General features: G+C 40.1%; 1 protein-coding gene across 2 annotated transcripts in view; it reads right to left on the minus strand.

Moving 5' to 3' along the window:
• Positions 1 to 5,537: 5,537 nt before the first annotated feature.
• The window catches only part of LOC115476909 (phospholipase A2 inhibitor and Ly6/PLAUR domain-containing protein-like), a 40,712-nt gene continuing 33,117 nt past the window's right edge, over positions 5,538 to 13,132 (minus strand). For both annotated transcript variants that reach the window (XM_030213486.1, XM_030213484.1), the window contains exon 5: positions 5,538 to 6,121. In XM_030213486.1, the coding sequence (XP_030069346.1) occupies positions 6,003 to 6,121 (119 nt within the window). In that variant the 3' untranslated portion in view covers positions 5,538 to 6,002. The remainder of the gene's footprint in view (positions 6,122 to 13,132) is intronic.

A 13,132-nucleotide genomic window follows, 5' to 3' on the forward strand; every position in this document is an offset into this window, starting at 1 on the left:
CCATTCCCGGATTGAGGAATCGATCCAGAGAGCCCACTAACAGTGAAACAGAAGCCACGGGACCTGCTCGCAGTTTGCCCCTGTCTGTAAAAAATCTGAGGTAAGTGGGCTAGGAGCGACTTCTCAACTCTCCCTCCCGGTTGCCATCTTGCCCCCCCTCCCAGCTACTGTGTTATAATAAACAATCTCTGCTGTCAAGTAATATTCAAAATACCCACCTGCAAAGCCAGAGTTTTGCATTTTAACTTCAGTAAACCCTAATTTTAAATAAGCCACCAAAATGTTAATAAAATAGGCTCAAACGCTGCCCAAAGCACAGCTTCCTCAATGATTGGGCCGTCAGCTCCCGCTCACCAGTACTTCCCAAGCTCCAGCTGACCAGCTACTACAGGCCCACCAAGTAATAAAAAAAACATCTTTAACCCAACTGGGTTACATATTGATGAGTTTTGTGGAATGTGGTTTCTCTCGTTTGTGCTTTGAAGTATGGCTGTAAAGAACAGACCATCAAGAAACTCCAGATGGCCCAGAATACCGCAGCCAGACTCATATTTGGAAAAACAAAATATGAAAGTGCAAAACCCCTAAGAAAGTACCTACACTGGCTCCCACTAAAAGAACGTACCACGTTCAAGGATATGCACGATTGTTCATAAAATCATTCATGGAGATGCCCTGACCTACATGCAAGACCTCGTGGACCTTCCACCCAGAAATGCCAAACGATCTTCCCGCACCTTTCTCAACCTACACTTCCCCAGCTGTAAAGGGATCAAATACAAACTAACACAAGCGTCCAGCTTTTCCTACATGAGTACGAAGATGTGGAATGAACTACCAACTCACTTAAAAACGATCAACGAATTAAATAGCTTTCGCAAAGCCTACCACGAGAACCCATAATTACTTGAACACAACCCTTACACTGCTTTATTCAGAATGTCTCACTGTCAGCTGCATAACCAGATCCCCTTGTTTTCTTTTATCTCTTTGCAACACCAATTGTATTTCTTCACTGTTATGGCAATGCCATAACAGATCTTTGTAAGCCACATTGAGCCTGCAAATAGGTGGGAAAATGTGGGATACAAGTGCAATAAAAATAAATTTAAAAAATAGATATATTGCGGGTTAGCGCCTAGCGAATAACCAGCTATATCACCTGAGTTATCCGGTTCGGCACCGATATTCAGTGCCTAACTGGATAAGTTTAATGGTTAAGTTAGACTGCATAAATAGCTGTCCTATTTTTGACCACTAAAAAGGTTAGCCTTGTAGCAGTTAAAGATATTCAATTCCAGTATTAAAACGGCCCAGCATTGAATATCTGGGTTTAACTCTGTAGTGGACAACAAAAACATTGCCTACCACAAGCTTAATATTGGGCCCAGGATACTGGGCTTGATGGAGCTTTGTCTGACCTAGTATGGAGATTTTTATGTTATTATTGGTCCCGATATTCAGCCTGTGGTGGTCAGTGTTTTGCTGACCGCTGCCGGCTTTGTTCTCGGATATTCAGTGCTGGGCCATTTCCAGGCACTATCATTGAATATCCAGATGCATGCGGATGGCTAGATTCTACGCGATTAAGTTCATTATTCAGCACTTAACTGCATAAGGTGAACCATGTAAAGATAGGACTGTGTTTTATGTGGTCCTATTTATGCAGTCACCTTCAGCTGTTAAGTGCTAACTCCACCCCCAGACTGCCCACATATAGCCAGTTTTGTGTTTGCAACGTAATTGTCATTATAGAATACTAATGTATAAAGTTATGCGTATGCACTTATGCTAGCTCAAAGGCTGGCGTAGATGCTCGTGCCTAACTGTTGTCAGTTATACATGTATCAAATATTATTCTATAACTCACACGTGTAAATGCCCCTGACCTGCCCATGCCCCTCCTGTCCACACCCTCCTTGCAGTTGTGCATTCTGAATTTTGCACAATTTATAAAATCCCAATTAAGAGCAGTTACACATATAACTGCTAATTAGTGCAAGTTAGCACCAATTAATGCCTATAATTGGTTGTTAATGTCAATTAGCTATTAGTTATCCTTCTGTATCCAGTTTAAGATGCTTACCATGGCCCACAAAGTTTTGCATTCAGGTATCCCCTCTTACCTTTCAACATTGATCTCCTCTTATACTCCATCTACGGCTTTTGCCTCTCAGCTGTCTTTACCTCCACTACATTGCTCCTGTCTAGAATCCACTTGGTATTCTGCTTTTTTCTGTATTGCTCTCTTTCTTTGAACACCCTCTCAGCAACTCTGCGTCCAAAACAATTGTATCTCCATTTCCAGACTCTTTTAAAAACCCACTTTTTTGGCCAGGTGTTTTCAGGTCTGTCCCCTCCCTGATGTGGAAAGGCTATGCCATCTGCCCCATTCCTGTTTTGTGATGGGGCTCCTCCTGCCTCGCTTTTTTAGTTCTCTGATATCGCATGGTTGTGCCACTTGTCCATGCTATGTTGTTTTCTTCTCTGCCTTGTGTGCTTTAATATCCCTTGATCAGGGCCGTGCCAACACGGTAAGCGAGGTAAGCATGGCAGGAGGGCGCCATCCTCTGGGGGGGCGCCCCGCCGCACCATGCTTACCTCGTCCTCTTCTCCCCAGATCCTTTTCCTTTTTTTTTTTTGTTTAAATTTACCTCTGTCCGGCGGCAGCGTAGCGTTAGTGAGGAGGCGGCGCTCCCGCGCCCCGACGTGTCAGTCTTCCCTTCACTCAGTTCCGCCTTCTTCTGACATCAGAAATGACATCAGAAGGCGGGAACTGAGCGAAGGGAAGACTGACACGTCGGGGCGGGGGAGCGCCGCCTCCTTCTCACTAACACTACGCTGCCGCCAGACAGAGGTAAATTTAAACAAAAAGAAAAGGATCTGGGGAGAAGAGGGCGGGTAGTGTAGCGATCGTTTTCGGGGGGCGGGCGCGGGGCCAACTGCAGGGGCAGCCTCCTGCAGTCTGAATATTGGACCCACTGTGTCCCACAAGTTTTTTTTAAACATTTCATTTGTATCCCAATAATTTATTTCTGGGTTTTATTTTGGGGTGCAAAGTGATCTTGCATTTTGCTTCCAACAGTAGATAATGCATGTTTATTTTTATTTCTCCTGTGCTGTACTGCTTATAGAGAATGTGATTTTGTAGTATTTCCTTTTCTTTTCTTTTTTTTAATTTTATTTTTATTCATTTATATTTTACACAACTCAAAAAAGAGATGATACAGCAATTAGAAAATATTAGCTTAAAGCGATTTACATTAAACAATAGTAAATATATTCCTTTTGACCCTTATATTCAGGCAAATCTGATCCAAAAAAATGGAAATAAAAAAAATCATATAATATAATATGTTTTAGGAAATAGAACATTTAGTTACAGCTTTCCATCTAGCTTCCTCCAGCCTATCTTACAGTGTGCTATCTGTTAGTTAACAGTTACATTTAGCTCTTCTTTTGATAATAGAAATTCCTTTAACTGCTTAGGATCAAAGAATTGAAATTGCTTAGACTGAAACAGTATTTGACATATACAAGGAAATTTGAGTAAAAAATTAGCCCCCAAGGCCAAAGTCCTTTTCTGGGTTTCTCTAGACAAATCAGGATAAATTCTTGACAATTTATAGAGTTCCTTTCAGTTTGAATACATTTTGATTTTATTCAATACCACTCTGATTACATTTATTTATTTATTAGGATTTATTTACTGACTTTTTGAAAGAATTCACTCAAGGTGGTGTACAGTAAGAATAAATCAAACATAAGCAATGGACAATTACAGCAGTAAAAATATTCAAATAACAATACAAATATGGCATTGTATACTACTTAGAATGTCAACACATTACGTAATAGAATATTTTGATAGACAGCATAGGGCATAAGCAAAGATGGAACATATAGATAGGTAAGAGAGTAAGAGGAGTCAGAAAATAAGGGGACTAATTTAAAGAAAGTTGCACATGAGGTCAGAGAGATGATTAAATATTATCTGAGCTAGGGTAGAAGTGGATAAATATGTCCTGCTGCAGAATGTGCAGCTTGTGTCACTCCATGTGTGTGTGTGAGACTAAGAGGTTAGTTACTTCTTCCATTAAAGGCCTGGTTGAAGAGCCTGAAGTAGAGATAGTCTTGTGTTAAGCAAAGCCTTTCAGGAGTGCATTCCAGAGTGTGGGGGCTACTCAAGGTTCGTTTGCGGGCATCACGTCATGTAATGTCTTATGGAGTGGGTGTGGTTAGGGAACTCCTTGGCAGGACCTTTGTGACCTTGGAGATGTGCAGAGGGTCATCCTGTTCTTCAAGTACTTGGTGCCATTTCCTTTAAGAGCCTTGAAGATTAGACATGTAGTTTTAAATTTGAAATTATATGGAATTATATTGAAGGGCAGTATATCAAGTCCAAATAAACTAAACTAAAGTAAGTTATATGTGTAACTGATACTATTCTATAACTTGCATGTGGTACTTTGTACTCTAAGTGTAAATATTTATGTGCAAATTTTATAGAATATATGGAACACAGTAGAACTAGTTGGGTTGAACAAGGAAGTTGATTGGGCATTAGTTTAATTAAAGTAAGGATATGAGCAGGCCATTTCTGGTGGTTGATTCAGACTTTGGTGGTGGGGAGGGTTTCCCTCACTGGCTTTTTCCATTGCAGTGTGGTATAAATGGTTTTGTGAAAGCCTTTTACGTAAGTTTTTTTTTAATTTGATTAGATTAAGGTTTTGGGGTTTCTGTATTGGGGTTTAAGAAACAATGCTTGAGTTGAGTGTATATGTTTTTTTGTCTATTACTATTTTTTTTCTTTTTTCTTGCCTCTCTTTTTTAGTTCTGGTTCTTGATAATGCCCAGTGGCGACACATAATGTCATGTCAGGCCTAATAAAGTTGTTTGTAAGTGTGATGATGCGACGATGAGCAACATTTCAGTACTGTGTTGCTGGTTTGCAGCAGTGATCTTCCTCTCCAAAACCCTATGGTTGAGTGGGGGTTGACTCTTCTTCAAGCAAGTCAACTCTTATTCAAGCAAGTCAACTTATTGAGAATCATTGATTGTCAAGTGGTCAATGTGTATTGGTTGGTGGACTTTGAGAGCACTAAGTACATTGCAAGCAGGCGATGATTTTTCATCTATTTTCAAATATCTTTTTATAAACATTTTACAGTTATAGCTTGCTTAATGATGACTTTTCTACCTCCAGGGAATTGTGTTTTGAGAGTCAACTATACGCATTAACTTTTAGAATACTAGCGCTTGGGGGTGTGCATTGGGAGTCACTTTTGTGGACAGATTGTTTTAATGATCTTAGGTTATATTATTTAGGTTGTTTTGTAATATGTAATAAACATTTATGAACTATTAAGTGATAATTGATTTTGTGGATTTAATTTGTACTATCACTTTATAGATTGTAAACCCGGTCAAATCTGATGCATATTCATTACAGAAATTCTGAAATCCTAACTGGGATGTAGCCCTCGAGGAATGAGGTTACCCATCCCTGTCATAACAGTTAACATGGCCTATTCTAATGAAATCCTCTATAAATTACATATATAAGGGATTATCGAGGATAGCCACAATGTGGAGTGAGCTTATATTGCACGAACCCTGATGAAAGTTGTGAAACTTTGGCCATTGTTGGCCGTGGAATTAAGACACGTTAAGAGACGAAGAATTGACATATTTTAAAAGCTAAGTAAAATATTTATATGGACATTAGAGTGTAATTCAATAAAATTTTTGAGAGGTTTTTCAGCCAATGATGACTGCATGAACTCCTGAAAGTGATCCGCTGTAAAGCTAAGAAGGAATCAGTTGAGGCTTTTGCTCTCATTTTTAACAAGATTGGAGAAATCAGATAAGTTAAAATTTCTGACATATACTCATTTGTAGAGGATTATTTTGAAGTTCTATTCTATTTAAAGCAATTGCAAAGTGAAAGAAAAAGCAGCGTCTGATCAAGATATGAGACTTCTGAAATGCTTCCTGCCATGTTATAGACAGATTAATCTGTTCTGTTGAAGGCAAGTGTTCCCTTTCAGCGCTGGGAACCCAATCTCACAGGTTCCAGCATTCACACATCCTCTAGTGGCATGTTTTTCAAATGGAAGACCTGTACACAGAGAGAAATCATATGTTATTTTCCATGCTGTATAAACAGAGGATAATATTCAATGGTATTCATTGCGTAACCTTTACATGTGAGCTCCAGTATTGCCATACTTTGTAAAATGTTACTTGTTGTTATGTTGTGAGCTCTTGATTGTATTTGTATCAAAAATCAATAAAATAAATTAAACATGAGAAAAAAAACTGAACTGGTTTACATTCCCTTCATCAGCCTCACTAAAATACAGTGTAGATTTTATAATTCACACATTTTTCTTCACAGTGAAAGAAGATATTGCCTTAGATATGTATAGATCAGAGAACACATGGGGGCCCTTTTACTTTAAAGCAGTAATGGCTTTTGCCCACCCTTATGTGGGTCTTTTCCGTGAACTAAGGACATTTTTTTACTGTGGCCATAGAAACCCCAATTTCAATTTATTTCAACAATGGCCATGTGGTAAAGTTACCATTATTGCATGTCCATACTTAACCACAACCTATTCTGGAGATGGGAAGAGCTCACACGTTATCTGTGCACTAACTGTAAATGCGCTCACTGGTTAGTGTAGAAAAACCCACTTTCTGCCCCATTATCCCCCCTAAAACATAGTTGGTTTCCAAGGAACCATATATAATTAAAAACAAACATACAAAAATAAAAACAGAAAATAACATGACAACCATTACAAATCGTCAAACAGATAATGCTGTTCTTCCACACCAAAAAGTCATAGCAATTAGCGCACACATGCAAAAAACTAACATAGGATACTGTAATGTGTTCCGCATTAGACTTTTTTGCTTCATTAAGCACATGTTACCACTTAACACAGCTTAGTGAAAGAGCCCCATATTTTCTTGGATCATCATTCAATGCCAGATAATGGCTGCTAATATTTGGATAAATGGCTGTGGATATTCAGCGGCCCTGATCAGGACAGTGCTGCTTTGGCACTATCTGGATTGTACTAAGGTAGTGTGTGGGCTGACAAAGGGTGAAGCAATAGTTACCTATACTGCTATCCAAAATAACTAGCCACATAATGTTAGAATAGGAAAATTGCTGTTCCAACTTTATCTGGTCAGTTAGCCTCCACAACCAGCATTTAAAATTAAATCTGGCCACAGCTGCTGAATATTGATCTGTTGATTTATGTTTTATAAAGCTTTGTATTAGCGCTGAACATGTACAAATACAAACTCAGCATGTTATGTTTGGTTCTTTATACACTATCCTGCTTATTTTCGAAAGAGAAAGACGCCCATATTTCGACCCAAATCAGGAGATGGGCGTCTTTCTCCCGTGGGCGCCCAAATTGGTATAATTGAAAGCCGATTTTGGGCGTCTTCAACTGCAATCTGTGACGGAAACGGCCAAAGTTGACGGGGGCGTGTCAGAGGCGTGGTGAAGGCGGGACCGGGGCATGTTTATCGGCTGAGAAGAGATGGGCGTCCTCAGCCGATAATCGGAAAAAGAAAGGCGTTTTTAGCGCGAATTTGGGTCACTTTTTTTGGACCCTTTTTTTCACGAACGTCCAAAAAAAGTGACCTAAATGACCAAATGACCACCAGAGGGAATCGGGGATGACCACCCCTCACTCCCCCAGTGGTCACTAACCCCCTCCCACAAAAAAAACAACTTCAAAAACTTTTTTCCAGCCTGTATACCAGCCTCAAATGTCATACCCAGCTCCATCACGGCAGTATGCAGGTCCCTGGAGTAGTTGTTAGTGGGTGCAGTGGACTTCAGGCAGGTGGACCCAGGCCCCCCCCCCCCCACCCCCACCTGTCACACTTGTGGTGGTAAATGGGAGCACTCCAAACTGCCCCAAAACCCACTGTACCCACATCTAGGTGCCCCCCTTCAGCCATAAGTGCTATGGTAATGGTGTAGAGTTGTGGGCAGTGGGTTTTGGGGGGGATTTGGGGGGCTCAGCACCCAAGGGAAGGGAGCTATGGACTTCAGAGGTAGTTAACTTTTTTTTAATTGTTACAAGTGCCCCCTAGGGTGATCGGTTGGTGTCCTGGCATGTGAGGGGGACCAGTGCACTACGAATCCTGGCCCCTCCCATGACCCAATGCCTTGGATTTGTTCGTTTTTGAGCTGGGCGCCTTTGGTTTCCATTATCGCTGAAAAACGAAACCGCCCAGCTCAAATTCGCACAAATCCGATGCATTTGGCTGGCACAAACCATATTATTGGAAAAAAGATGGACGCCCATTTTTTTTCCAAAATACGGTTTGTGCCGCCTCTTCACGTACCCGTTCTCGGAGATAGACGCCCATGGAGATGGGCGTTCATGTTGGATTATGCCCCTCCACACCTATTAACAACAATTACAATCCAAATAACAACAACTACAGTCAACCTGCAATCCTGTGACCTTCACACATCTCCCCCCATCTCTTCCCATACTCCCTTTATGCACCCATGACTGTCATCTATGACATCAATTTAAGCTAGTGACTACTCCAATCCAAAATCCCAAATTCTTACATATATCCAAATACAGTCCCCAAATCTTCATGAAAATACTCCAATTTGTATTGTGCAACCTCATTTCCACTTTCTCCATCATCATTAAATCATGGAGAGTCAGGCCCCATTGCGTAAACCTAAACTGCAATTAGTCAGGAATACGTTTTTGTGCTGCTCATATTAGCACAGCAATTATTCTTGTGTTTGTCCCTTTTGGACATTATATTATACTCATGCATATCCTGTTCTTGTATTTATTATTATTTTTTTGCTGTTTGTATTAGCACAGCAATCATTCTTGTGTTTGGTCCTTTTGGACATTATATTTTATTCATGTATATCCTGTTTATGTATTTACTCTTTATAACTCTCCTCTAGTACTTTTTGTTTCTCATATTAGCATGGTAATTAGCCTTGTGTTTGTTCTTTTTTGGACATTATATCAATGTATATCCTCTTTATATATTTAGTTTAACATTTAATCTCCATTGATTGAACACTGAATTTATGTATATCCTTTCTTTTGTAATTTTTTATAATATTTTATCTCCAGTTTTTTTCGTAATGATTCTTGTATATTTGATCTTCAGCATTTATATTAGCATGGTTATGCTTTTGATGTTTTATGATATCTTATATCTCATAGTTGTTCCTCTTTTTGCATATCATATCTATGTATATTTTATTCATGTATTTATTTACTGTTTTTGTTTATAGACTCCTGATGTAGGCCATCCGGCCGAAACACAACGTTGTGTCGAGTCATTTTTAATGTGGAATTTTGTTATTATTATTTGTTTGAATATTATTACATTTTGTTTATTTTAAACTTAATTTCAGGTCCAATTATTGGATAGCCTGGCTCATATTTCCACCTTTTTGTTTACACTTAGTCTCTGTTCAGCACACCAGTATACATTTTCTTGCTATCAGGCCTGCTTTTCATCTATTTGCAATCTTTGTTGAGAATAATCATCCAAAAGAAGCACTTTTGGATCCAAAAGTCTGTAACTTATTCTGTAGACTTTATACTGTGAGATGTGGACCTTAAAGTATACTAATAAGGAATATCCTTTACTTTGGTTCTTAAAAATTGTACTCTCACTTCAGCACCCATATCTGTTTTCCATTTCTTCGTCAAATCTTGGAAACTATCAATATTCAGCCTGCGGTGGACCACATTGGGCAGAATTAGCCCCAGATACTCAATGCTGGGCCATGTCTGGATACCAGTACTGAACATCTGGAGCTAATAACAGTTGTTCTGGTGGCAGGAGTTTATACGGGCTCTGGCTGAGTATCAGCCAGGGCCTGCATAAGACATTCAGGTCCCTTTGCTCCCCCAATTCCCACTTCCTCCCCCATGATGCCAATCACTCTCCCTCCTATCCCTGAAAGCAACAAGGGTTGACCACACCCCCGTCCAAACATATCCATCAATCTCGTCAACCTCCATAGACCACCCTGGGCCTAACATGTATAGTCCTGATGATCCAGTGGGGTCATAATGGCAGGAATGATGCCCACTCACTCTTGCCTGTTGTAGCTGCTTTTCCAAAATGGTTGCTGCAACCTCTAGAGGCAGCCTCATGGTCAGCTCTCTTTTCCATTGGGATGGGAAGGAGGGGGTTGGCATCACAGGGGGAACCAAGAAGACTAATGCTGCAACCAAAAAGTTAAATGGGCACTAGTCAATATTCAGCCATCTTGCTGTCCTAACTTCAACCACTTATTTAACTAGTTAATGGTCTGAATATGGCCGCTAACCAATTAGGTTAGAACTCCTCCCAGAATCTGCCCAAGCTCAGACCATCATGGCACTAAAAAGACAGTGCATGGGCAATCTGTGGTGATATTCAGTAGCACTGTCTGGTTAAGTGCCACTGAATCTAAACACTTAAGTGGTGCTAGTTTCACTTTTCTATTTTTCTTTAAATATCGGGTGGTAAATGTTTTTCTCCAACTGGTGAAGAATATCACAATAGTCAGCGGAATATTCAATGACACTAACCTGATAATTTTCAGTGGTACTGTCTCCATGGATGGAGCTTGGGTAGAACTGGAGGTTATCTGGTTAGTATTTCAAGCAATGAACTGTAGATATTGTAGCCTTGTTGCTACTGGATGATATTAAAAACATGACTTGTGTTCGGTCACTCAAACTTGCAGGCTTCTCATGGTTTTTCCCACTTATAGTTTGTTGCACAGGCAAATCAAAATATAAACCACATGAGTCAATGACTGGCAATTAGTGTGAGATCTAAGCATATATTGCTTGTGATCAATTGGGTTGATAAAATCCAAACATTCCACAGTAATAGCACAAATCTCACATCTACCGCTCTTTTGATGACCACTATTGATGGTAGTCACATGACCTGTAGCTGCACAGAACAGAGCTTACAGTCTATTGAAGACTGATACGACAAATAAGGGATTAAGGAAGCTCATTTACTATAGGAATGATTAAAACAACATGATCTGAAAACCTTGCCAATTGCAACTTCCCAGAAGCAGGTGCAGATTGCAATGGACTCATTAACTTTTAGAGATACTGCAGACATATTAGCCATTGTCTTAGAAAACAGGTGATAGGATAGATAATGCCAATATTGGCTGGTGATCACATTTAAGATGTCAAGGTTCCAATTTCCTAAAAACAAATATTTAAAGACTTCCCAAACTGCAAAAAAAAAACCTAGGAATTAGAGCACATTATCAAAAGCAATATCTTAATGGCAAGTTTGATCATGTCGCCCAGGGTAGCAAGGGGTCATTGTACTCTAGCTGCACAAGGGAATCAGTTAGCCCATCCCTATTTCTTTCATTGTAACCACACCTCACATACTCACACCATCACATAGTCAGATAGGAACCTTTACGCATGCAATACAACATAAACTAACAAATGAAGAATACTTCTCCTTCTTGTACAACCACTACTACTACTACTACTATTAAACATTTCTATAGCCCTCACAATATAGAATATCTATCCACTCACATCCATTTTATTATATTCTCTGAACCTTTGCCCTATCCTGTCTGTTCTTCCATCAGAGGAGGCCAATCAGATAAGTTTGAAACCCACCTGAAAGTTGGGATATGTTGCCAGAGTGATATGGTCCCCCATGAAGATCCAGGTACATGAGAACTAGCAAGAAGTTTAGTGCAGGGGTTCTCCACCAGTGTGTCCCCAAGAGGTGTTCTTAAAATTCCCGTAATTGGTTTCTATTTCTGCTTCCACTACCCCCAATAATAACTGTTGTCTCCAGCCCCAACTGAAAATGTTGCAGGTCTGCTGTCCTTAGGTTCTGTTTGCTACATAGTTTCTGTGTAGCATATTAGCAGGTTTTTATGTTGCTTCACAGTACCTGGCAGTGGAGGGAATTTGTGTTGCTGTTACTGAGGTGGCACCAGAATTTCAATATATGTTTCTTTTGTTGTATATGTGAGAAATATGGGAGTGAAGTGTTGCATTCAGTTTTTTGATATGGCCTGGGGTAGGCTAATTCATACTACACTTACAGTCAAACGAAATATTTAGGCGTGATTTCTTCAGATGTGAATTTTAGTGTTCGGTGTGTCACATACATGAATGTTGTCTGTCAGATGTGTCATAACAGAAGATAAGTTGAGAACTACTACTTTAGTGTATAGTGACAGATTTGGTTAAACTCTTCAGCTCCTTTGGGGATCCTGATAATTAGTGGTCTTATTGCAGTATGTGGTCCACATCCTAGTAGGATCAAAGAGTCCAAATTTTGTTGTTGGCACATTTGAAGAAATTCTTTTCTTTCTCCTGCTATTCTTTTGGCCAGGTCAGACACAATTACATAGTAACATAGTAGATGACGGCAGAGAAAGACCTGTATGGTCCATCCAGTCTGCCCAACAAGGTAAACTCATATGTGCTACTTTATATGTATACCTGACCTTGATTTGTATCTGCCATTTTCAGGGCACAGACCATAGAAGTCTGCCCAACTACTAGCCCTGCCTCCCAACTACTAGCCCTGCCTCCCAACCACCGGCGCTGTCATCCAATCTCTGCTAAGCTTCTGAGGATCCATTCCTTCTGAACAGGATTCCTTTATGTTTATCCCACGCATTTTTGAATTCCGTTACCATTTTCATCTCCATCACCTCCCGTGGGAGGGCATGCCAAGTATCCACCACTCTCTCTGTGAAAAAAATACTTCCTGACATTTTCTTGAGTCTGCTCCCCTTCAACCTCATTTCATGTCCTCTAGTTCTACCGCCTTCCCGTCTCCGGAAAAAGTTTGTTTGCGGATTAATACCTTTCAAATATTTGAACGTCTGTCTCATATCACCCCTGTTTCTCCTTTCCTCCAGGGTATACATGTTCAGGTCAGCAAGTCTCTCCGCATAATGTTAGTAGGCACTTTTCCTTGAAAACGAACTAGTGGATTGTTTTGGCCGCCGACAGAATTTTCAAGGTCTGAAGGTACCTGAACAACCATTATTGGATATGGGTAGCAAACACTGGATACTGGCCTAGCCTGGACTCTA

The sequence above is a fragment of the Microcaecilia unicolor genome, chromosome 8 (genome assembly GCF_901765095.1).
Source record: "Microcaecilia unicolor chromosome 8, aMicUni1.1, whole genome shotgun sequence".
In the NCBI taxonomy this organism is placed as follows: Eukaryota; Metazoa; Chordata; class Amphibia; order Gymnophiona; family Siphonopidae; genus Microcaecilia; species Microcaecilia unicolor.